At 39.7% G+C, this 23357-nt stretch overlaps 1 protein-coding gene across 1 annotated transcript; it reads left to right on the forward strand.

Moving 5' to 3' along the window:
* The first annotated feature begins 9060 nt into the window (after nt 1-9060).
* Nucleotides 9061-22341, forward strand: rsf1b.1 (remodeling and spacing factor 1b, tandem duplicate 1). The gene is made up of 16 exons (XM_026943806.3): nt 9061-9285; nt 11231-11322; nt 12030-12122; nt 12217-12422; nt 13052-13197; nt 13363-15770; nt 16535-16819; nt 16907-17011; nt 17126-17205; nt 17374-17428; nt 17525-17637; nt 17721-17788; nt 17915-18125; nt 18279-18517; nt 18776-18955; nt 19041-22341. Exons 1-16 carry the CDS (start codon nt 9132-9134, stop codon nt 19601-19603), a joined length of 4998 nt encoding a protein of 1665 aa, XP_026799607.3. The 5' UTR covers nt 9061-9131; the 3' UTR covers nt 19604-22341.
* Nucleotides 22342-23357: the final 1016 nt, after the last annotated feature.

Raw genomic sequence — 23357 nt, forward strand, 5'->3', positions numbered from 1 at the left:
AAACTGGATCCAGGTATGTTTGTGTGACGCAGACGCGTCCCTCCCCGCCTGCCTTAGACAACAGCTGGCACTGCCGCTCTTACAAGATCAAATAAATTATTCTCCTAAAGAGTACTATGCCTGTGAATACATATAGGTGAAAGGTCTATTCTCTATATGGAAAAGTTTTAAGTTTGTGTCTTGTCTTATGAAATGAGTTGCAAAAATAGATCTAAAAGTTATTATGTGTGACTGTGATAAACATTAGTTTAAAAGGTTGAAACAAAACCAGAACCATGCTTTACATTTTTTATAAAACAGCTATAATAGTCATACCTTTGCTTGTGAATTGATGTCTTCACATTCTATATAAAGCATGCAATGTAGAGTTTTCATGCAGTTCGGCTAATGTACTAATTAGTAGATATTTGTATGATTTTTAAGCAAAATTCAGTCTTCCTAATTTCCATCCGTGTGACTTCGGAGAGAGAAGAATACAGTGCTGTGTCTGGTCGTATTTCAGTCTCTCTGGAGAGTTTCCTAGGCCACTTCTTTTCATTCACAAGTGGTGTCACATGTATAGACACTGGGACAGGACCATTCTCCTGCCGGTTAACATGACCCAGATTTTCGTTGTCCTTTTGTTGCTCACCTGCTCTCTCAGGCCCGTTTTTTGTGACAGATCTCTAAGATAAACGTGCCATTGGTGGACTTTGAATAAATACGCTTCAGTTGTTCTTATTAAAACGTATCAGTGCAATCCTGCAGAAAAGTGTGTCTAGCATTGAGAAAGTCCCATTTACTTTGCATAAAGCAAAATCTGCTAACCCTGTGCCTAAGACGATAGTAACACTCACTATGAAACCTGTACAACCAGTACACCCAAAGATTCCTTCAACAAAAAGTGACTTGGGTTATACTGAACAAAAAAAAGCTCCTCCTGGTAATTGAGAAGATTAGACGAAGGCACAAAAGGTGGTAGGAAGACATAAGAATGAGACATGAGAGGCAGGCACCAATCACAGTGCCCAGTGATTTACTATACACATAGAGAACAAAAGTGGACCAACAGGTGAACCTTGCAGAACACCATTATTTATGAGTGACCATCTCTAGACAAAATCTGGCACAATCTACCTTGAAGATAGCATCGCAACCAAGAGCAAAGTTCAATAAGGCATGAAAGAACAAGTCTAGCATGATGATAACTCATGTTTTTCTATTTCTTTTTGTCTGGCCAGGCATACTGTACTTTCAACAAAGACGTTTCTAAGCAGGATAATGAGTCCTATTTGAGGCAGCTTATGTGCAATTAGTGACAATCATCATGGAAAAGTTTAACTCGGTGTACACAGGAGCTGGAAAATTAAGCCCAAGATACTGTATTATATTATACGCCACACAAAACTGTCTTAATTAAGAAACACATTTACCACCGAGACTGAATGTCCATTATATCACCATCCGTGTGTCTAATAACAAACTGTGTATAAATCATGTCAAAATATTAACACTATAAAACATACAGAACATGGGCAATACTAGCTCGGTGGTTAAAGGAAAAGTCCACCATAAAACACATTAAATATGTTTATACTGAAACATTTGCGGGGTCTCTGGAGGACTAGTAGTTAGGCCTTGGCGCTCTCACAGCCCACCACAGCCTGGGTTCGATTCCCGGTGAGGGAACCAACCCCAGCCACTGGGACTGCACAAGAAGATGCACTCCCAGTGCCAGTCCCAAGCCCGGATAAAACAGTCAAGTTTCACTATTAGCTCCTAAAACAAACAAGAATGGATGTCTTTTATTACTCACCATTTTCCATTATTCGATTAATGAGAACTCCAGTGTAGAAGTAGTGGAGATGTTATTCTGGATGTTAGCTGGACTCATCGCAGCTATACGATACAGTTGCTCTGAGTTACAGCAAAGACTCAGCTTAGCGTGTTAGCAGTCTACGTGATGGGGAATGTGATGGCAGTGATGATGGTATTAGCAAGAAAGTTGAAGCTGAAGCTTAGATATGAAGCTTGAAAGATTAACATGAACAAACGATTCCTTCCTTCATCCTTAGTAATGTCTTGTACTGTCTTGTGCTGTCTACACATGTTTGCACTTGTGCACTTTATGTATAAATTATGTAGTCCCTTGTAGTTCTGTGTCGTCTTATGTAGCACCTTGGTCCTGGAGAAACGTTGTTTCGTTTCACTATGTACTTGTATATGGCTGAAATGACAATAAACTCCACTTGAACTTGAACTTGAACTTGAGTAACTGCCAGGTCAGGGTCATGGTGGTTTACATTAAGCTAGTAGTTTGTTTATATTTTTAGAAACTAAATTTGTTAGAAATGTTTGTGGGCAGGTACAAACTAAAATAATAACTGAGAAAAAACAGTTCCGTGTACATTAGTGATGTAGCTGAGGGTAAGGAACTGTCAAAGCCAGGATTTACACACCAAACTGACAATGCTGGTATTTCTAGCTCTGGGCTTTTCCAGTATTTGGAGGCGTAGTGGTTTGGTTTATGCCAATCCTATTTGGGATTAACTCTGGTGTGGTCTGATAGACCTGCTACAATATTTGTCCTGTAAAACAATACAGTTTTATCAAGTTATGTCGAAATACTTAACAAATATTTATTCAACTCATTTAAGAACAATACAAACACACTATGTGGTTAATATTTTCATATTTACCTTTAAAAAAAAATCTCAATAAACCTGTTAATTTGTTTCTTGTAAACCCTCTGAATGAAGGTAGTGATGGTACAAATTGAACAAATACAGACAAAACAAGGTTTTCATCATTCCTGAAATTTATTCATTTGTCAGAACAACTTCAAAATGGTCAGTTATACAAAACATTTTATGTGAATGATAAATGAACCCGGTAGAATACGTACTTTTTTGCACACCACATAAGATTTTTATTGTACACCTTACATACACCATGCGCTTGTGTACTGTGTCCTCACTATAGAAGACTTTAATGTCCTACGCTTGTGTATTATCTATTCATGTTGGTCCCGGTTTCATCATAACCACATTCTTGGCACCTCATTCCTAGGATGAGGAGTCCATTCGATTTCACCATTTTTAGACATTTTTAGATCATACTTTCTTCTCTAGTAGAGTGCTGATGAGCTGGTGCTGGGAAGATTTGATGGTCAATGTCATCCCATCTTCAAATTCACTACCAGAAACTGAATTGATCGAGACATCGTCCTCATGTTCAGAAGGTTCTTCGTCTTCCAAAAGAGGAACTCTACATTTGCTTCACAGGCTTCTAAAATGATTTCTAAATGTCTATTATCAGAGACTCTTTCTGTCATATTGACTGATTGTGATGAGATCCCATACACTGTGACACAGAGCTAATTATATCTTATGTACCTTCCCCAATTTGCAGCTGAGAGAATGTTATGAAGTTATATTTTGCAGGTTCCTATGAAAGAAATTGTAGATATACATGCAACAGAGGGAGCTGACTGTATGGAAGTATGGAAGCATGCAGAATAGACCAAATTTATGGAAAACTTGTGTATTTCTATGTCTGCATGTGTGTGTGTGTGTGTGTCTTCTTTTCCACACTAAAGAAGATTGTGGAAATGCAGGAATAGAGAGGTTTTCATGGTTGAAATGCAAAAATTTCAAAACTGTATATGTGTGTAGTTTCACATATAAGAAAGAAAGGAGAGTGTGGGGGAAAAGACAGACACAAACACATGAAAAAGTAGTTTGGGGAACACAAATAGAGTAAAGGTCAGGGAACATTTTTTTTTTATATCTGGAGCTCCTGAAAGTGCATATGTGAACTTTCAGCATGAAACTGTATCCTGCTCTTGAGCGCCAAGCCAAATGTGTAGTTTTCCTTCAGTGCCATGGTTCTAATCTCAGACCAAGTGATAACCACCAAAGAATTTCATGTGTAGCTTGATATTGACCTGCTCACACAATGACCCATTTATGACTGGAATGAATTATCATATAAACCTGAGATTTTACATTTATTCAAAAATGTGCAGAATACATAAGACAAATAGGCATTTATAAGACATGCAAGTATCAATATCAACAGTCGAAGAGATTTGCAAGTACAAATGCGTTAACATGTGTATAGGTTGCTGCAACAGAAATAAATGCATAGGCAGCATTCCTTTGAGGAGAACTGAATGTACTCCTTACACATACATTCCAGGTCGTGTTTGGTTTAGCATGAGCAGCTAACAGAGTGCTTAGAATATACAGCAATGACATGATTTTTCAGAGACATTTAGTTCTCACCTATACCCTAGTCTGTATGCTTCCTCACTGTTGTTATGCCTGTATTTCTTACTGAGATACCAAAAAAATGTAATGTATGGAGAGAGGAGAAAGAACGTAAGAGAAAGTTTTCACCATGGCCTGGAGATATCTGTGACCCAGTTTAGGATGTGACTGAGGGGTAAACACTGAACGCAGGGCAAAGAGGTCTGAAGGTGGAGAGGAAGCAAGTGCCCTGAGTCATCTTTTCAGGAGGTGTTGTCTGGAGGCATGACCTATTTGAATATTTCATTTCCAGCACCCCTAATACTAATCTAAACCCTAGCACAGGATATATTATAAATAAAAATGAAATATACATATTGTTACATTGTTCACCTGTGGTATGAAACATACAGTTAGGCCTTAACTACTTTTATTAGCATGTGCTACAGTTCCTACTGTGTGTTTGAATAAATCAAGCTCCTGCGAAATCAACACCATACCTACTTTTATAACATCACACCCAAAAAAGTGGTTTGTGATCACAAATTTGTGTCATGTGATCTCAAAGCAACTTGTTAGTGGTGTTGGCTTCGCATTGCAAATTGACCCAATTTACTTAAATATCCTAAAGTATACTTAACTACTTAACTATTTTGATTATTAACAGCTATTCATATATGACTCAGAGGCTGGTAACATATACACTTCATTAGTTCCTGATGCACTAAGCACTAGTGCATGTATTAATTCATCATGATGAAAGCATTAGTTAAGAATTAATAAGTTGCTTATTTGTGAAACTTATAGTAAAGTGGGTTATCAAACTTTCCATATAAAATCAACACATTCTGATATCACTGGTAACACTAGAATAAGACACTCTGGTATCTATACTCTATGTGAACATCACTATCAGGCCATGCTGTGACTCAGCAGGAAAAGCCAATGTTGCTGTTGCAGCTTTTTTCTAAGGTCCCAGGCTTTACTTGCAACAACAACAGGCATAAAATGCGTGGCCGGAAGATTACAAGTTCAAATCCCAGGACTGTTACAAGAACCACTGATGGGTTCATAGTTAATATATCACAATACAGAATGTGTATTGCGCCAATTACTAATCTGTTATGTTATCCTTATATTTGTTCATAAGTTCTGAATTACATGATGACAAAGTTAATAATGAACTGTATCATGCTCGTAGTATGTTATTAAAGAGTTAAAGTGACACAATACAACAACTTAATACTGAATTAACATCAGATGTTGATTGATAGCCAACTAAGGAGGTTGCAGCTAACTCGGTAACTAAGGTTACAAGGTAGCAAGGGGATTTAGCTAGCGATGTTACGAATACGTGGCAGACGGACAGACAAAAAAAAGGAAAGAAAGAAAGAGCTGGGATATTTTCTGACATAAACACACACATTTAGTAGTCTTGGAATGCAGTTTTTTCACATAATAAGCTACATTCTGTTATACTGACTTTGACTGAATTTGACAATTGGAGATGTAAAAAAAAAAAAACAACAAAAACCTCCCAAAATTAGTGGACGGTGTCCTCACTGCTATTTTTCCCACCTCATGTCCAGTATTTCGGGGATTGTGATTACTGAAGATGAATGAATGAATGACTGAAAATTCCTCCACATATTTCCCCCCTTTTAATTGTTCTATGAGCCGAGAAGCTCATCATCACTGTGTGTTTCACCCACAGATCCATTAGCATGATCTCAGATCACAGGGTACAAACTGGCCACTTTACATACCATCATAAGACAAAGCACTCTCTTCAATTCAATTTCAATTCAGTTTTATTTGTATACCAGTTTAAACATTGGCCATTGTCACAAAGCAGCTTTACAACAGAAATATCTGAAACATCTCCATATCACACTTCCCACAGAGCTCAGGTCACGTCTTGTATCGACTTCTTACTTCTGCTTGCCTCAGTAAGGACAGACACAGCCTCAAATACAGGTTGTTCTGATAAAAAACAGAAACATATTCACTTATATAAAACATGTTGCTGGTATGTGAGCATCTTTATGATGATAAAGCAGTGCACAGAGTATTGTAAACAATGTTGCTGATATACTGGGATGAGTGTAAAGGAGGCATTAGCCTAATGTACACTGCCCCCTGCTGAAGAGCTGAGGAATACAATATTCCTTTTTCTTTTAATTACATGCATATTTGTCACAATGACTGTTTTTGCATAGCTGAAATTAGTCTATCTATCTATCAGGACTGCAGTGCATAATGCCAGGTTTTTTGGACCAAAAAAAGGCCTTTTCATGTCACTGGATCCTGAGATCCAGTCACTGGATCGCCGAAGACAGAACTTCTTGTAGTATCACACACATTTGCACTTCTTATATATATTGCACCATAAATATCTGGAGACATGATATTTCCTCCCACAGCACACATGTATATGGACTGGATGACATTAAAACAAATCAGGTTACACAGCTTCAACATTCATGCTAATACCGCCATCAATGCCATAGCTCGCTAACTAGATGAGGTGAGTCTCAGCTGTAAATCAGCACAACTGTGTCATATAACTGCAACTCTGAATCCAGCGTTTGCATCAGTGTCTCCACTACTTCTATCACTGGAACATGGTGAGTGAAAAAAAGAAGTTCTTGCTCAAATGTTTTTAGGAGATAAGAGCGAATCCTGGGGATTATCATTTATTTTGATGAAAACATTTTCCTCCTATTAAATGTATCTGTAACTGAGCGAGCATTCTGATATTAATTGGATATTCTGATCAGTTTTGAGTCATGCACGTAAACACCGCAATCCGATTGCCCGATTCAGATTAAGACGATATTCTGATTCCCCAAATTCCCCAAATTCCCAGAATCCCACCCCTGGAGTATGCCTAGTTTAACTGGAATTTTGTTGCATGTAAACACCTTATTCCAAAAACCCACTGAAAGGAGATATACGCGCTTGCTCAGTCCGCAAGGAATTGTGGGTGCTAACAGATGCTTAGCTGTAGGCTAGGTATTCAGGAATGGCGGCTCAGGCCTACTTACATCAACCATGTATACAGGAATATTCCGATGCCTGTACGCAGATAAACATGGTATTCGGAATATGGCTCCAACCCGAATATAGACCTTAATCGGAATATTGATGTGCATGTAAACGTAGTCAGTGTCACCCCGTGACGTCATAAAGCTGCTGACTTCCCCCAGGAATAATAAAAATACAGCACCAGCCAAACCTGAGCACCACAATCACTGAACACACCACATATACACAAATAGTTCAGTTTAAACATATTTAATGTGGTACAGAGTGGACTTTTCCTTTAAGCCAAAAAAAAAAAAAAACCAACCTCATGCCTAGATGTCAAAGCAGTTCCAGTTCAAACACTTTCCCGCGATGTGACGTGTCATGAGCCCCGCCCCCTTTTCATAATTTGCATATAAACCACGTGTAGAAGTTTTTTAATTAATAAAAGCCAATGGCCATAAAGATATTCATTATCAGAACATCCTATTAAATATCACTATTATTACATTAGACACCCAGTGAATATGCAACATGTGAGTATGTAAATGAATTTCAAAGAATTTGTTTACTCTTCACTCATTAATTATAATCCCTCTGCAACCATTTCCGGAGCCAGTGCACAGGATTAAGAAAGTACGCATTGTTTTTGCGAAATCTTTCTCTGTAGTTCCCTTTTTCTTTCTCACCGGGCAGGAAGTGATCTTCCTCGTGCTCGTTAACCGTGCTCGGGCTCATTTCTTATTTATATTGCTACTCGTTTGTTTACATGAGTCTGTCGCAAAGACCTCTGGGCCGCCTTATTATTTTTTTCCCCACCTCTATTCAGAAAACCCCGCCTCTTTCTCTATCTGCTCTCTGATTGGTTAGAAGGGTGTCATCAAACTCATGATTGACTTGCCATCTTTCCAATCAGCAGACAGCTCACAAGAACAAGCTATTCAAGGAAATAATAATAATAATAATAATAATAATGTTTCTCTAAAAATAATAATTATGTTTTAAATGTTATATAGGAAATAATAAAAAAGAAAAGCCAGATCTGTCCTTATTTTTTTTTATTGAGTTTACATCCTTTTTCAAACATTAAATAAATGTTATACATTTGCAAATAATATAACTGTCTAATTGAAGGGGCTGTGATAAGTTTATAGGAAATTGATTAATCTTCTTTTACTTTTAGATAAAATTAAATTTACAAATTGAAAGTTAGTGCGAATAAGCCACATGTTCTCTTTAAAAAAACAAATAATAATAATAATAATAATAATTATTATACTATTAGACTTGTTATAGATACAACATGCAATATAATATATTGTAATATTTGTCATATATAGTATAGTGTACATGTATAGTGCCATATATGGAAAGAAAGAAAGAAAGAAAGAAACAAAGAAAAAAATAATTGTATATATAGGTGCCATATATGTACAAGTAAGAGAGAGAGAGAGAGAGAGAGAGAGAGAGAGAGAGAACTGTATATGTAGGTACCATGTATGTACAAGTAAGAAAGAAAGAAAGAAAGAAGAATTGTATACTTGGGTACAATATGTGTAAAAGAAAGAAAGACTTGTTTTAGTTTTAATAATCCTAAGTATGTTGCCAGAACCTTCTTCTGTAGTACTGTAATTTGCTGTGCTGTGTTGATTTTTGTCCGTTAATTGTACACTCCGTGTGTGTGTGTGTGTGTGTGTGTGTGTGTGTGTGTGTGTGTGTGTGCTGTGGTTCAGCCCAGTGGAGGAGGCGGGATTTGTCTGTATGCGAGTGGGAAAAAAACCCACCAGCTCTGAGCCACTGGCCTCGTCGAGCGCGCTGCATTGTGGGGAGTCATTGGTCCTCCAGCGTACAGTCTCCAACCCATCCATCGTAAAAATGGCTGCCTCGGCGGCAGCGGCGGCTTCTTCCCCCGGGTTGTGCCCAAGCTTCGCCGTGATCTGCTCGTTTCTGGAGCGTTATGGAGCGCTGCTGGACCTGCCGGAGCTCACGTTCCCGCAGCTGGAGCGCTATCTGCAGGAAACGTCGGCAGGTTAGCCGCACTGCTGTGGGTTGTAGGCTGCGATGTGGGAGGGAAAGCTTTTACACCTCCATTGCTTGAGTGCAGACTGGTTCGTGCTTTGCTCTTGATGTTATTGTGTGCTTTTGGACGTCTCGACTCGATCAAATGCTCGCTTGGTGTCTTCCTGACGGTGTGAGAGCGACTGAAAGTTCACACGCTGGCAGTTTTTGTGACGGTTGTTAACTTTGTTGGGGCTTCAGGCGTCGTCTCTGGGCGCATCAGCGGCGCTTTGTGCGGCGGAGGATTTCTGCTTGTCGCTGCCTGGCTTTATCTCCCTGCTCACCGCACACTTGCTCCTCACACACACCGCAAAGCACGACGGGCTTTACGTGATGAGTGGAGTCGTGGCGTGTGAGCAGTAGCGCTATTTCGGGCTGGGAAAGAAGTTGGGGTCGGAAACAAAGCCGCGCTCGTCGCAGAAATGGAAATGTGCACAGTTTATTTTCAGTTGAATAATAATTTGGCAGTGGAGTGGTCCGCCAGCGGCACCGCGCATGCGCAGAGCTTGTAAACTTCCTGCTGGAGGACGGCGCTTCGCTGCGTTATTGTGCTGTCAAAATAACGGGAACGTGTCCGTTTCTCGGGTTGTTTAACCACTTGATTTTGATTAAAATAGCATAACTGACTCAAAAATGATTGGTTTCATCGACTCGGTCGTGGCTGAGGTTTTAGAAGTGCGACACAAATCCTGAGTAAAGCACTGACTAGCTGCCTTACTGCCCTGTAAACAGTGTCCACAGCGCGCGAGCTCATCAGCACAGCTAGCCTGATAGCACAGAGGAGAAAGACAGAAGAGCTGGACATCTGAGAAAGAGTGAGAGAGAGAGAGAGAGAGAGAGAGGGATACCTGTGTCCCTCATATGTACATCTGAAAAAGAGTGAGAGAGAGAGAGAAAAAGTGAGAGGGATACCTGTGTCCCTCATATGTACATCTGAAAAAGAGTGAGAGAGAGAGAGAAAAAGTGAGAGGGATACCTGTGTCCCCAATGTGTACATCTGAAAAAGAGTGAGAGAGAGAGAGCGAGAGAAAAAATGAGAGGGATACCTGTGTCCCCAATGTGTACATCTGAAAAAGAGTGAGAGAGAGAGAGAAAAAGTGAGAGGGATACCTGTGTCCCCAATGTGTACATCTGAAAAAGAGTGAGAGAGAGAGAGAGAAAAAGTGAGAGGGATACCTGTGTCCCCAATGTGTACATCTGAAAAAGAGTGAGAGAGAGAGAGCGAGAGAAAAAATGAGAGGGATACCTGTGTACATCTGAAAAAGAGTGAGACAGAAAGAAAGAAAGAGAGAGAGAGAAAAAAGGGGGGAGAGAGAGAGAATGTGTATATGCCACATGTATACATCTAAAAAAGAGTGAGAGAGAAAGAATGAAAGAAAGAAAAAAGTGAGAAAGAGAGGTGTGTATCTGCCACATGTATACATCTAAAAACGAGTGAGAAAGAAAGAGAAAAATGGAGAAAGGGAGATGCGTATATGCCACATGTGTAAAAGAAAAAAAAAAGAGAGAGAGAGAAAGATAGAAAGAAAGAAGGAAAGAAAGTGAGAAGAGAGAGAAGGAAATCCCCTTTCCTAATTATATACAGAGGTGCCATACACGTAGTCTAGGTGTGTATGTGTGTATATCTAAAAGAGACAAGGAGGAAATAAAGAAAGAAAGACTTCCTGGGGAGGACGGTGCTCTGCTGCTTTATTGTGCTGTCAAAATAACAGGACTTGTGTCCCGTTCTCTGGTTGTTCAACTGCTTTCATTTAAATAAAATAACACAACTGACCCAATATTGATTGGTTTCATCGACTCGGCCATGGCAGAGCTTTTAGAAGTGCGACACAAAATCCTGAGAAAATTCATTTTTAATAGAGTTTTTTCTTTGATCCTTTATTTATTTATTTTTTGTTGCTCTTTTCCAAATCCAGTTCCGAAGCTGCTGGTAGACCTCCATGTGAAGCTGCTTCGGAAAATAGGCAAGTCCGTTTCTGCAGACAGATGGGAGAAATATCTCGTAAAGGTAAACCTCGTTTTGACTTCTTTCTGTCTTTCAGGAAGAAAAATAATTTCTTTAGATGATTGCTCTTAACGTCTTAAAATCTGAAAATCTCGTAACATCTTTTTAGCTGTCATTTTATTCAGTTTATACAATATTAATATTAATTTCTTTCCTTAACAACACTTTTCTATGCTTTATATTAAAGAATATTTATTTAGATCATATCTGTTTGTTTAATTTCGTACATGTTAATAGTCATTTCTGAAATATTTATAAAATGTTTGAAATTTGTAAATATTTATATCATATCTGTTTAATTCTGTGTGTTTTAATCACAATTTAAAATTTTTATAAACATTATTTTTATATACATAAAGCACTTAATTCTTAACAGTCTTTTTACCTTTACTTTTGTATGCATGATGAAATATTTCTAAAATATTTTTTGTGTAACACTTTATAATTAATTAGTTTTCATACCTTCACTTTTCTAAACTGCTCTAATTATTGTTTATTTATACTATATGTATTTCCTTTTGTATATTTTTCTGGTCATGTTTTTTTCCTCATATTTCAAAGTACACACTTCATGCATATAAAATCTGTGACATTTATTTTATTTCATTTTATTTTAAAAAAGGTCTTACTTAAGTACGTTTTGCTCATGATCCTAGATGATGAACGCTAGCCGTGCAGTTTCGAATCGAGTAATTTTGTGCCGTTAACAGATCTGCCAGGAGTTTAACACCACCTGGGCATGGGAACTGGAGAAGAAGGGATATCGCGAGATGACTGTGGAGTGTAAGACTGGAATTCTCAAGGTGTGATGAACATTGATTTATGCATGCGTTCATTAATACTGCCGTATTGAATGGCAGTGGTGATTGTGTTAAACCTTTGGTTTTTTTCCTTCAGTACTTGTGTGAATGCCAGTTCGATGACAATGTCAAGTTCAAGACGGCCATCAACGAAGAAGACCCTGATAAAATGCGCCTCCAGCCCATCGGCAGAGACAAAGACGGCCTCATGTATTGGTTCCAGCTTGACCAGGACCACAACGTGAGGGTGTACGTGGAGGAGCAGGATGATTTAGATGGCTCATCCTGGAAATGTATTGTTAGGTATGTGTGAGAGTGGGATGAAGCAAAGGGGTTGAATGAATTCATGGATATTAATAACTAAATCTTGTGAGAATCTTTATTAATATATGTACAGTTACATTAATAGATCAAAAATTATGTGAGTTGGTCGAGTCGAGGTGTCCTACTATTACAGGGGTGTAACCGGGATCAGGATTTTAGTGAGGTCCACAGTCTATTTAGATATTGTACATTATAGAACTGAAATGTGTATTATATTAACGTAAACAATCGTCTGCAGGGAAACGTTAAATGTCCTCCTCAGCTGATCAGCTCTTTGTTGATTGGGTCTTAGAATGCAGTTTTTTCATATACTACATAGTATGTTATATTCTTCCACATTATCAATAAAAAAAAAATAAAAAAAAAAGACTTGTGAAATGAACAAGGTCAGGACCATGTACTATTACTCTATATTTCTGCTAAAAACTAGTAGTCCCAAATGTGTAATACTGGCATATTAGTATGGGTTAAAACCTGACTCAGTTTTTTGTCTCGGTAAATACTTTAAATGCAAAAAAGCAGAAAGCTGTAAATTTTTTGTGCCAAGGAAATAGTTGCAGGATTGTAAATGACCTCGATATGCTAAAAATCTATCATTCATTTTCCAGAAGCAGAAATGATTTGGCGCAGATCCTTGAACTCCTGAAGACCCAGATCGATCCCACACTGCTGGTCAAAAAGGATCAAGAGGAAGGTTCTTCTAGTACCAGCCCAAACCCAGAGACTGAAGAAAACAAGAAGAAAGAGGATGATGGTATGTTTAATGAAGCTATCTTTTCAATTAGTTCATTTTTTTTTAAAGAAAGTATTTAATTGTACTGTATTGATGTTTATGATTCAGCTGCTTTTATATTGGTATGATAGAGGTGAAAAGTTTCAGCTGATGTGGATGGGTGGCCATTATGTTTTTGTTTTTCAGGAGAGGTCAAGAAAGATAAGGATCTAGATGAAGAGAAGTCTCCCAAAATTGAAAAAGATGACACATTAGCGCAAATTGATAGTGTCAAGCAGGAAATTGCAGAGAGAAAAGAAGCACTAACAGCGGACAAGGACACTAAAGAAGATGTCAAAGCTGAAAAGCCCATTGTAGTCGATGGAACCATTAGCAAAGCGGTTAAAGAGGAGCCCATGGAAGTAGACGAAGCAATCAGCATCACATCCGAGTCAACATCAGAAAAGAATGGTGGCCCGCTGCCTTCAGAACACACAGGGGAGGTGAAGAAGAAATCAGACGAGATACAGAAAGCTTTGAAAAATGACCAGCAAGCTAAGATCCCCCTGAAAAAGCGCGAGATGAAACGAAGTGAGGATTTTGACACCACCAATTGTGGAAGCGGTGGAAGCAGTATCATTGTGCGTAACCCAGCTGTAAAAGAAGTGCGGACCGCCAGCGAAGAAAACGGATTGAGCAGTGAGAATCTCAATGGGAGCGTCTCACCTGCTGTAGCGGTGGAGGCTGACGGGCAGGCGAGTGACAACTTGCACATAAAGCAGAAGGAACCGCAAACCGTTTCCAAAGATCAGCAAGCAGATGCTGAAGTCGAGGAAACAAAAATACAGCTTTCTGACACAAAACAAGAAGAGGGACATGAAGAAAAGCAGAAGAAAGAGGAGGCAACGATGGGTAAGAGCCAAACCAACACGGAGGAATCCATGGAAGTGGAGGAAACTGACATTTCAAAGGGAGATCAAGAAACATCACCAAAGCTAGAAGAGGCAGCTCAAACAACTGAAAAGTCACCCGAATCTGAAGTGATCCAGTTGAAAGCAGATTCGGAAAATCCTGAAGAGTCATCTAAGATGGAAGTTGAGGAAGATTGTTCAAAACCTCTCGACAAGGAAGCACCTGAGCAGTCTAGTGTGACGAAACCCACAGACCAAGCTGAGAATGAGAAGAAGCCAGAGACCATAAAAGAGAGTCCATGTCCTAATGAGACAGATATGGATCACAAGCGGGAAGAAATCAAACATGAGTCCGGCCAGACTGATAAAAAGAGCGATACAGCCTCGAATGAGAACGCAGATGCTGCAAAAGATGACAAAACACAGATGGGACCTGAGGCCCCCATGGAGACTGAGACGTCTGCATCACAAGAGCCTACAAAACAGCAAAGCACTGCTCACGAACAGAGCGGACTAGCTGTCCAAAAAGCAGACAAGCCTTGCACGTCTGAAGAAACCAAAAGTCCTGTTGATGAAACATCATCTACAACTCTAAAGGACTGTGCCTTACTGGAAGGTGATCAAAAACTTGAATCAGGTTCCACAAAGCAGACAGAGATACAGGAGCCACCTAAAGAGGATAAAAACAAAGAATCTGAACTTCTAAATGAAGACAAGAAATCGCCTGAAGGTTCAGATATATCAAAGGAGAAGGAAGAACCATCCTCGCCAAAAGGAAATGAAAAGACTGAAGACTGTGAAAAATCAACTGTATGTGAAGAGACTAATACGGAATCTGCAGCCAAAGAATCTCATGACAGCACGTCAGATAATAATACCAACATGCCTGATACAGAAGGAACTGATTCAGTTGCTACCCAAAAAGACTCCGCAGATCAGGAGAAACAGGATGGCCTGAAAAAGACAGAGGAACCTCCTTCTCCTGCGGTATCCAAAATGGAGGAAGTAGTGCACGAGGATAAGACAATGGAAGTTACTTCAGCAGACACCAAGGATAACGAAGTACCCACAGATAATAAGGAGGGAACAGAACAGAACGTGGCGGTTGAAAAAGATCCTTCTGATGCCACGTCAACGGATTGTGACGCTGAACCTCAAAAGGAAGCTCGTAGTGAGAAGGGCTTGCAGGACGAGCATCCTGTCGAGGCGAGCAAGGCTTCTACAGAAGAATCCAGCGAGGACCAGAAAGAAAACGGTGAACAAAAAAGTACTTCCGAGAAGGACGCAAGTCTCAGTGGTGAATCGACAGAAGACCAGAATCAAGCAAAGGAAAAGGAGAAGACAAAGACGAGTAAAGGACAAGCAGACGAGAGTAAAGTGGCACCTGAAGTACCACAAGAAGGAATCCGTCTGAAAATCAAGGTCCCGGCTCACAGACGGAGAGCAGAGCTGCAGCGAGAAGAGGGAAAGGGTGACTCGGAGTCTGAGGCAAGCGAAGGGAGATGTCTAAGGCGCTCGCCGAGGATTTGCAGACCAACAGCCAAGCTAGCAGAAATCCAAGACCGGAAGGTGGAGAAGAAACAAGTCACGCCTTCGGTCGAGAAGGAGAAGGAGGAAAATGAAGAAAAGGAGGGAGAAGAAAATGCAGTACAAAAAAAGCCAAAAGAGAAGAAGGTTGATCAAGAAGGTCAAGCTAAACCAAAGGTTTGTCTAAATATGTCTGTTAGCTTTGTTAAGGTGTATGATCGGATGTTAAACGTCACTGACTTTTTCAAAATGCAGATTAAAATGCATTTCTGCAGTTTACAATTACAACTTTTTTTTTTTTTTTTTTTAATTAACCTGATCAGGTTTTTTACTCGAGTGGTTCTCATCCCTGTAGAGTCAGATTGTCATTCCTAGCATGATCGTAACTTTTATCATGCACGACGGCTATCAAATGCGTAGAAGAACATACTGCTGCTGACCAGCATTAAACACTAAACCGCTATCTATTTGTGGCTAAGCAGAGCTGCACAGATTTTTATTCCCAAGATGCCTTTATTTGCAAGCTCTCTCTCTCTTCCTCTCTCTCTTTCTCTCTCTCCATTTCTTTGTCTTTTAGCTTATAATGATAACATGATAAATACCATCAGTTTAAAAAAAATTTATGTCATTCTCAAAAATAATTGTAACAATTTGATGTTTTTGTTGCCTTTTGGTTTGTTATATATACAAGGATGTGCAAAGAGACTTTTGTGTAAAGATTTCGTAATAAATTTTTCACAAAAGTGAATTTTATTTCTTAAATTTTCCATACCTGGTTGTGTGCTTGTAATGGCCCATGAATACCATGATACCCTGAAACTGTCATGTTTTTGGACTAGGTTATCATACCTTGGAAATATCAAACCTCTTTTATCCATTTTTTGTGTAAATTGTTAAGATTTTGAAAAAAACAAATCTTGAAACCTTAAATTTCCGAACAGGGGAGACGCCAAAGGCGGGTACGATGGTCCAGGGTCCGATCACGACGCAAAAAGAAAGGCTCAGAGGAAGATGACGACGACGATGAGGAGGGCGAGAGTTCAAGTGAGGAAGAGGAGACCGAGGAAGATGACAGTGATGAAGATTACCAGGTGGAGAAAAAAAAGAGAAGACGGAACCGCAACAAAGAGAGGAACAGCTCTGATACTTCTACCTCGTCTTCAGATGACCTCCCCCCAAACGATGACCCCTGCAAACACTGTGGCCTGCCCAACCATCCTGAGCTGGTGCGTTAAGCGAGATTTGTCCATATGCCTGATTTGGTAGTAAATTAATGCTTTTGTTAACACATACTGATTGTTTAACCCTTTCAGATTCTCCTGTGCGACTCATGTGACAGCGGTTATCACACAGCATGTCTCCGGCCTCCTCTCATGATCATTCCTGATGGTGAATGGTTCTGTCCACCTTGCCAGCATGTAAGTCGTGTCGGAGGTTTATTCCCTCTATCTGTCTATCTAAACAGTGAATAAGTGACACATGACCACCCTTTCAGAGCTATAACCCATGATTCTGGTCTTTTTTCCTCCCAGAAACTGCTTTGTGACAAGCTGGAAGAACAGTTACAGAATCTAGATGTGGCACTTAAAAAGAAGGAACGCGCTGAGCGAAGGTAAAATCTTGCATCTAGTTATGGAGAGAAAACAAAAGAGAAATGCTCACAGATCAAACAGTTAAAATGTAGTCACATTTGCTTTGTATGGTTGGCTTCTGTTAATCAGGAGTGTGTGATTTTTCTTCTAAAATAACCTACATGAATATATTTTGGTGTGTCCTTCAGGAAAGAGCGTCTGGTCTACGTTGGGATCAGTGTTGAGAATATAATCACGCCTACTGTAAGCATGATCTCTTGATAGCTGCGCATTATCTCTTTAATGAAGGCTTGCAATAATTCAATATGTGTTTTTTTGTTGTTGTTGTTTAAATAACAGGTTGAAGCAGAGGAAGAAAAACAAGAAGAGGTGGTGAAAGAGAAGAAGGAGGTCAAGAAAAACAAGTCCTGCGGCCGAAGATCAACCAGGGCCAAAAAATATATAAGCTACAGGTATAATCTGTCTGATCAGTGCTAGTTTAATTATTTTTGCAATCATTATTCAAGCATTTTTTAATAAATGCCTTTTGTGCTAGGTTTGACGAGTTTGATGAAGCTATCGAGGAGGCGATTGAAGAAGATATCAAAGAGGCTGAGGGAGGAGGTACAAGTCACCAAACTCTTCTTTATAGTTCATACTCTTTGATACTATAGGCTTTAATGGCTAATTATTTCAAGTCAGTGGAAATATTTGCTAGTTTGTATGAAGAGCCATTGTGTTTGCCTGTAGGAGCAGGCCGCGGTAAGGACATGGCAAACATCACAGGCCACCGAGGGAAGGACATGTCCACCATTTTGCAGGAAGAAGGGAAAGAAAATGGGCGGCCCAAGCGTACGAATGCTGGACAGCGGAGGAAAAAACGGCGGCGTCTCAACGACCTGGACAGCGACAGCACCATGGATGAAGAGGAGAGCGAGGAAGAGTTCCGCCTAAGCGACAGGTACAACAGACAGCTGCTGGCGCTGTTTAGAAGCCAGCCTTCGAATTTCAAATCACCATTTTAAAACCTCACAAAGCAATGTTACTCAAGTGTTTCAGTTGCTACTTATTTTACAAGCCTCACATTGCTCGTTTTCTAAATCGAACTCTGCAGCAGTGAGGAGGAGGAGTTTGCGGTGTCTGATAACGATGTGGACAGTGAGGGAGAGGCGCAGTCCTTGGACGACAGCGACTTTGGCAGTGACGGCCGAGGACCGACTACAGGCTTTTCGTCCAGACGGAAGTCGACTAAACGGTGGAGCACGCGACCCCGCAGACGACGCAGACCCAGAGGATATTCTGATGATGAAGAGCTTGAGGAGACTGATGAAGAGGAGGAGGAAGAAGAAATGGGTAAGAATATCTTTGAATGTCTCAGCAAATATTATGAAACTTTCCATGTAAGTCCTTTGACCTGTTTGACTGGAGAACTGTGGATTAAAATGCTGCTGTAATGTGGAATGTCGAAATTTTAGACACATTAGTATCAAGTCCATTTAGAATCTAATAGGGTTCAGATGTGATGCTTTAAAAATCAAAATGTCACTAGTCTGCTCTGTTTGATTTCTTTGTGTATTTTTCGTGTGTGTGTATGTGTGTGCGCGCACGCAGTGACTGAGGGTTCCAGTGAGTTTAGTGACAGCGACCTGGACATGCGCAGACGCCGTTCCCACCGGAGCCAGAAAAAACAGGTCAACTACTGCGAGGCGTCCGACTCGGACGGCTCCCAGGGAAGCACCAACAGGGACAAGGCCAAGAAGCGCAGGCGCTTATCCAGCTCCGAGAGCGATGGTCAGTCTCACTCTTTGTGTCTTTGGAATTGTCCTTGGTTACTGTCAAAATACTAAAGCTTTTTTTGCCTATCAACACTCTGCAGCGAGCTTCCACTCCATGGACTCTGACGAGGAAGATGGAAAGAGTAAAAAGCAGAGAGTAGTCCTGTCGGAAGAGGAGTCTCGCAAACGGCGCAGGCGCCTGTCATTGAAGCGCAGGAGGGAGTCCGAGGACGACGACAATAGCAGCGATTCGGATGATTCGGAGGAAGAGGAGCGGCCCGTCCGCAAGCGGGTGAACCGAATTGATTCGGATGATAGCGACGAGGAGGAGGAAGAGAAGGAGAAGAAGAGCACAGAGAAGGAGGCCGAGGACACCGTAGCGAAAGGGGTCAGCCCTCTTGACTATAACCTGGAACTTCCTCCTACTAACGGACAGAGCCCCATGAAAACTCTGGAGGGTTTCATCTCACGTCCTGCCACTGGCATGGCTAACCCTGCTCTCATGAGTCAAATAGGGCTGAAAAACAGCAGCGCGTCACAGCCCGTGCCCATCGGCGCGAATGGCCTGGTTCCCCAGGAGATGGCGCCGCAGGATGAAGACGAGGATGACCTTTTGGGGGTCACAGACCTTGTAGACTATGTCTGCAACAGTGAACAGTTGTAAGACATGGCATTTTATTATTAAACATTTTTCAGAGTAATTTTGTCTCTCCATTTGTGGCCAAGCTCCCATTACATTTCTCAGTTATATCCCTTATCGTTTTTGCTTTCGTATCATTGCCAAGCTCCACACGGGGGTCCTGGGACTCCTTACACCAGGCTCAGTGTTCTGCAAGAAACAGTGATGATTCTGGAGATGTAGTGAGCAGGGTACCGGAGTCTTGAGACTCCATTTTGCTCGCTACTGTCAATTCATCTAAGCTACTGCATGAAGGTCATTCTCTTGGCCCTCGTGTCAGTCGCAGGCAGATAGAAGCACCTAACCACAGGTTGTAAATAAATTCACCAAACGAAGGTGTTGTCAGTGGGCCCATCATTCAAAGATTCCCTAAGACAGTTTTATTTTTTTAACCTTTGTGAATAATATACCAAGCCTTTGGAAAACATAGAATCTTTCAATCCTCTATTTTACACTAATGTAGCCATTCCTTCTCAGAAAATCAGTATCATTGACATATTCTTTCATTTCTTTGTTGTCAGAAAGTACCCACGTGTTATTGTTCTACACTGTTATGGATTTTTTGGGGGGTTGGGAAATCAGAGGAGTTATAAATCATAAAGGAGCCATCAAGAAATGCATCCGAGCCAAGGTCTAGACATGGTTACCAGCTTTTGTTAAAACCATATCTCTGACTGTTAAGAAATCCATGTACTATATGCGCCCCCCCCCCCCCCCCTTTTTTTTTTTTTGAAAAACATAACACATTGGTCAAAAAGATGATGTTTGGTTTGAAGCTGGTTGCTTTTGTTTATGGAACACATTGTATCTGATTAAAAGCCTAAGCTTGGTTTTGTTATACTATTTATTCTTTGAAATTGTTATTTAACTAATTGCAGTTCAATCATCTATGGATTCCTGAGGGCAGCAAGTGTGAATTTTCACAATATGAAAAAATCAAACATTTCTGAGGAAGAATTTGGATGTGGGACTTTGTTAAAAGAAATGCTCCATTATTTGGTCTTGTAGTGTATTATGCTATTTTATAGGCAGTTTCTTTCCCCGTAATTTTTATAGAATCTAAATGATCAAACACTACGGCAGCTCGTCAGTGCATCGAATGCCAAATTGAAAAAGTGTCAATTGTGATCCATATCATCATGTATATGTGTAAAACATGGACTGTTTAGAACAAACACTTTTTTTTCCTTTTTTATTTTAATGCATTTTCTTAAGGGTGGTTTAGATTTATCCCTCTAAAGAAAGTGTTTTATGTCGTTTATGTATTATCAGTGGATTCCATGCAAGTTATTTTCATCTCCATTTTAATACAAGTATTTAATAAAAAAGGATCTTTTCACTGGTGTTTTTTTTTTTTTTTTTAAATGTCAGAAGATCCATCAGAGCACCTCTCGACACCTCTTTTTCCGTGTTTCCGTTTTGCTCTTATCCTGCACTATATATTAACATATTATGTTGTTTTCTATATATACAGACTATTACTATTTTTTCCTTCAATATCTGAGCAATATATTTTTCTTGTTAACAAAATGTATGAAGATTTTCACTGTCCACCAAGCTACTGTTATGATCTTTTGCCTACGTTTGTGGGGGGCGAGACTCCCTTTGCGGTGGCATTAAAATAAGTCTAACACTATGTTGACTACCCTGCAATCAAAGCCTTCCTGTTTTTTCAGCACAGAACAGATTATGTTGGAAAAATGAATCAGTAATGGATTCTAACTTTGGCAGGTAAAGACTTGGACGCGTACTGTTGGAGTCAGTGGGAAAGAGTAAAGAACGTGCGAAATGTAAAATATGACATTACCCTTGCGTGTACTATATCTGTAGTTTTTGCTGTAACATAGTTAGAAGCATTTTTAAATCATCCGAATGATATATATTTAGCAGTCCTTTATGATTGCACCTGTTTATAGTTTTTTTTGTAGTAGGTTGTGTAACTTTTGTACAATTTTGAAGTGTCTAAAGTGAATTACAGCATGTACGTTCTGTCTGATTATTATTTTTTTCTTCTTTGAGCTGGATTCCTGGGTTGAGCTCATTTTTGTCTGTCCTAACCCAAATCCTCACGTCACCCCTTTTCTGCATTCTTCATCGTTTGTTTCACTGCTTGCTAGAACTTTCTACGTATGTAATCTGTTCTTAGAGGGAATCCAGTGAGTATGTGAGCTGTAACATCTGGGCTCAGACAAAAAAAAAGGGTGGTTATGAGATAAAGAGCTTTGTAAAATGTCTTGTAAAATAATGTGTAAGCTTGGCATGCTTATCCCCTAATCGCATTCGTCTTTCGTCTTCATTTTCTTTGTGCGCACCATGAGACGCGTAGGCCATCACGGCTAAATCAGTTAGCTCAGTTTGTGCCTGAGTAAGATACGACCCCCGTAACTGCTGAGCTCCTTCAGTGGTATTTGTATACTGAAGAAGTCCTACATTTTAATTTTATCTATATGAAATAAAGACAATTGTCCTTCCCCCTTATTTGTTTTTACCTAAATGCAAGATTACATGATAAAAGAAAATTAATGCCAATAAACTGTCTTTGGTTTGGTTGTAGTTTGTGGCCTGGACAGATGTGCACATGGAGTATGGTTCGGGCCTTAGCTTTTAGATATGTCTTCTGTCTCTGTTCTACTTTAATTTTTTTTTTTTTAACTGTATTGTAATTGCTTTCATATAAATACGATCTTGTACATTTGTCATAATAAAAGGGTACCGCACCTCTATTTTTGTGACTGTTTTCAAAGACATGAGCTTGAAAATGGGCCTTGGTTCAAGGAATCTTTAGTTCCTGTTTTAGGTACTTTTCTGTGGAATAGGAACTAGCTAGGGTGGAGTTTGCTATTCTGAAAATTACTTTGACCAGTCTTCTAACAGATTAAAATTGCAAACTCCCAAGCAGCGCTACAGAAATGCGGTGATGTATCGTCAGGAGGTCATTGGTCCAACTCCCGATGATGCTACAGCCATTCGTGGTTGCGAGCCAAGGGATGGCACGTTCTCTCTCTCCCATGCCAACACTAGCCAATCATGGGCATCTGTGAGCTCATGTATGCAGAAAAGAGTTGATCGCTCTGTCCTCAGTGTGTTATGCTGCTGAGTGTGTGATGCAGCATGAGCAGCAGATTGAAAACATGTGGTTGGCTGGCTTTGTGTGTCTCAAAGTAAGCATGTGTTAGCTTCACTTTCTCTGATTGGTAGTTGTCATATGATAGGGGGTTTTGACTGGTGACCATATTAGAGAGAAAATGAGGGGAAAAAACCCCCACACAGCCTAAACTTGCTATTCTGAAGATCTTCTAGATGTGATAGATATAATCAGATTCATTTAGTATCATATATGTTATTGATAGGGTGAAGCTTTCTGTAAGGATACGTTTATTTAACATTTACAGAAGGAATCTCTAGTGTTAGCAATTTGTAACAGTCAGTAAAACAGTTTGAGATGTGCTAATCAACTGTGTCGTTGATTATTTTTCTATAACAACACACCCGTAAGTGTTTCCTTCTTTACTTACAATAATAATAATAATAATAATGATAATAATAAACTTTATTTATATAGCACCTTCCATGCTTGAAAATACATAAAATACCATAATTAGAGTCATATAAAATTGAAAATTAAACCAAATATTAATAAAAAGATCAAATTAGAATACATAGAATATACACAGCATGAGATAGAAAATAACTGAGTAATAATAATGAAATAAAGTTACAAATTAGAATAAAGAAAATG

Source organism: Pangasianodon hypophthalmus, chromosome 17 (genome assembly GCF_027358585.1).
Source record: "Pangasianodon hypophthalmus isolate fPanHyp1 chromosome 17, fPanHyp1.pri, whole genome shotgun sequence".
NCBI lineage: Eukaryota > Metazoa > Chordata > Actinopteri > Siluriformes > Pangasiidae > Pangasianodon > Pangasianodon hypophthalmus.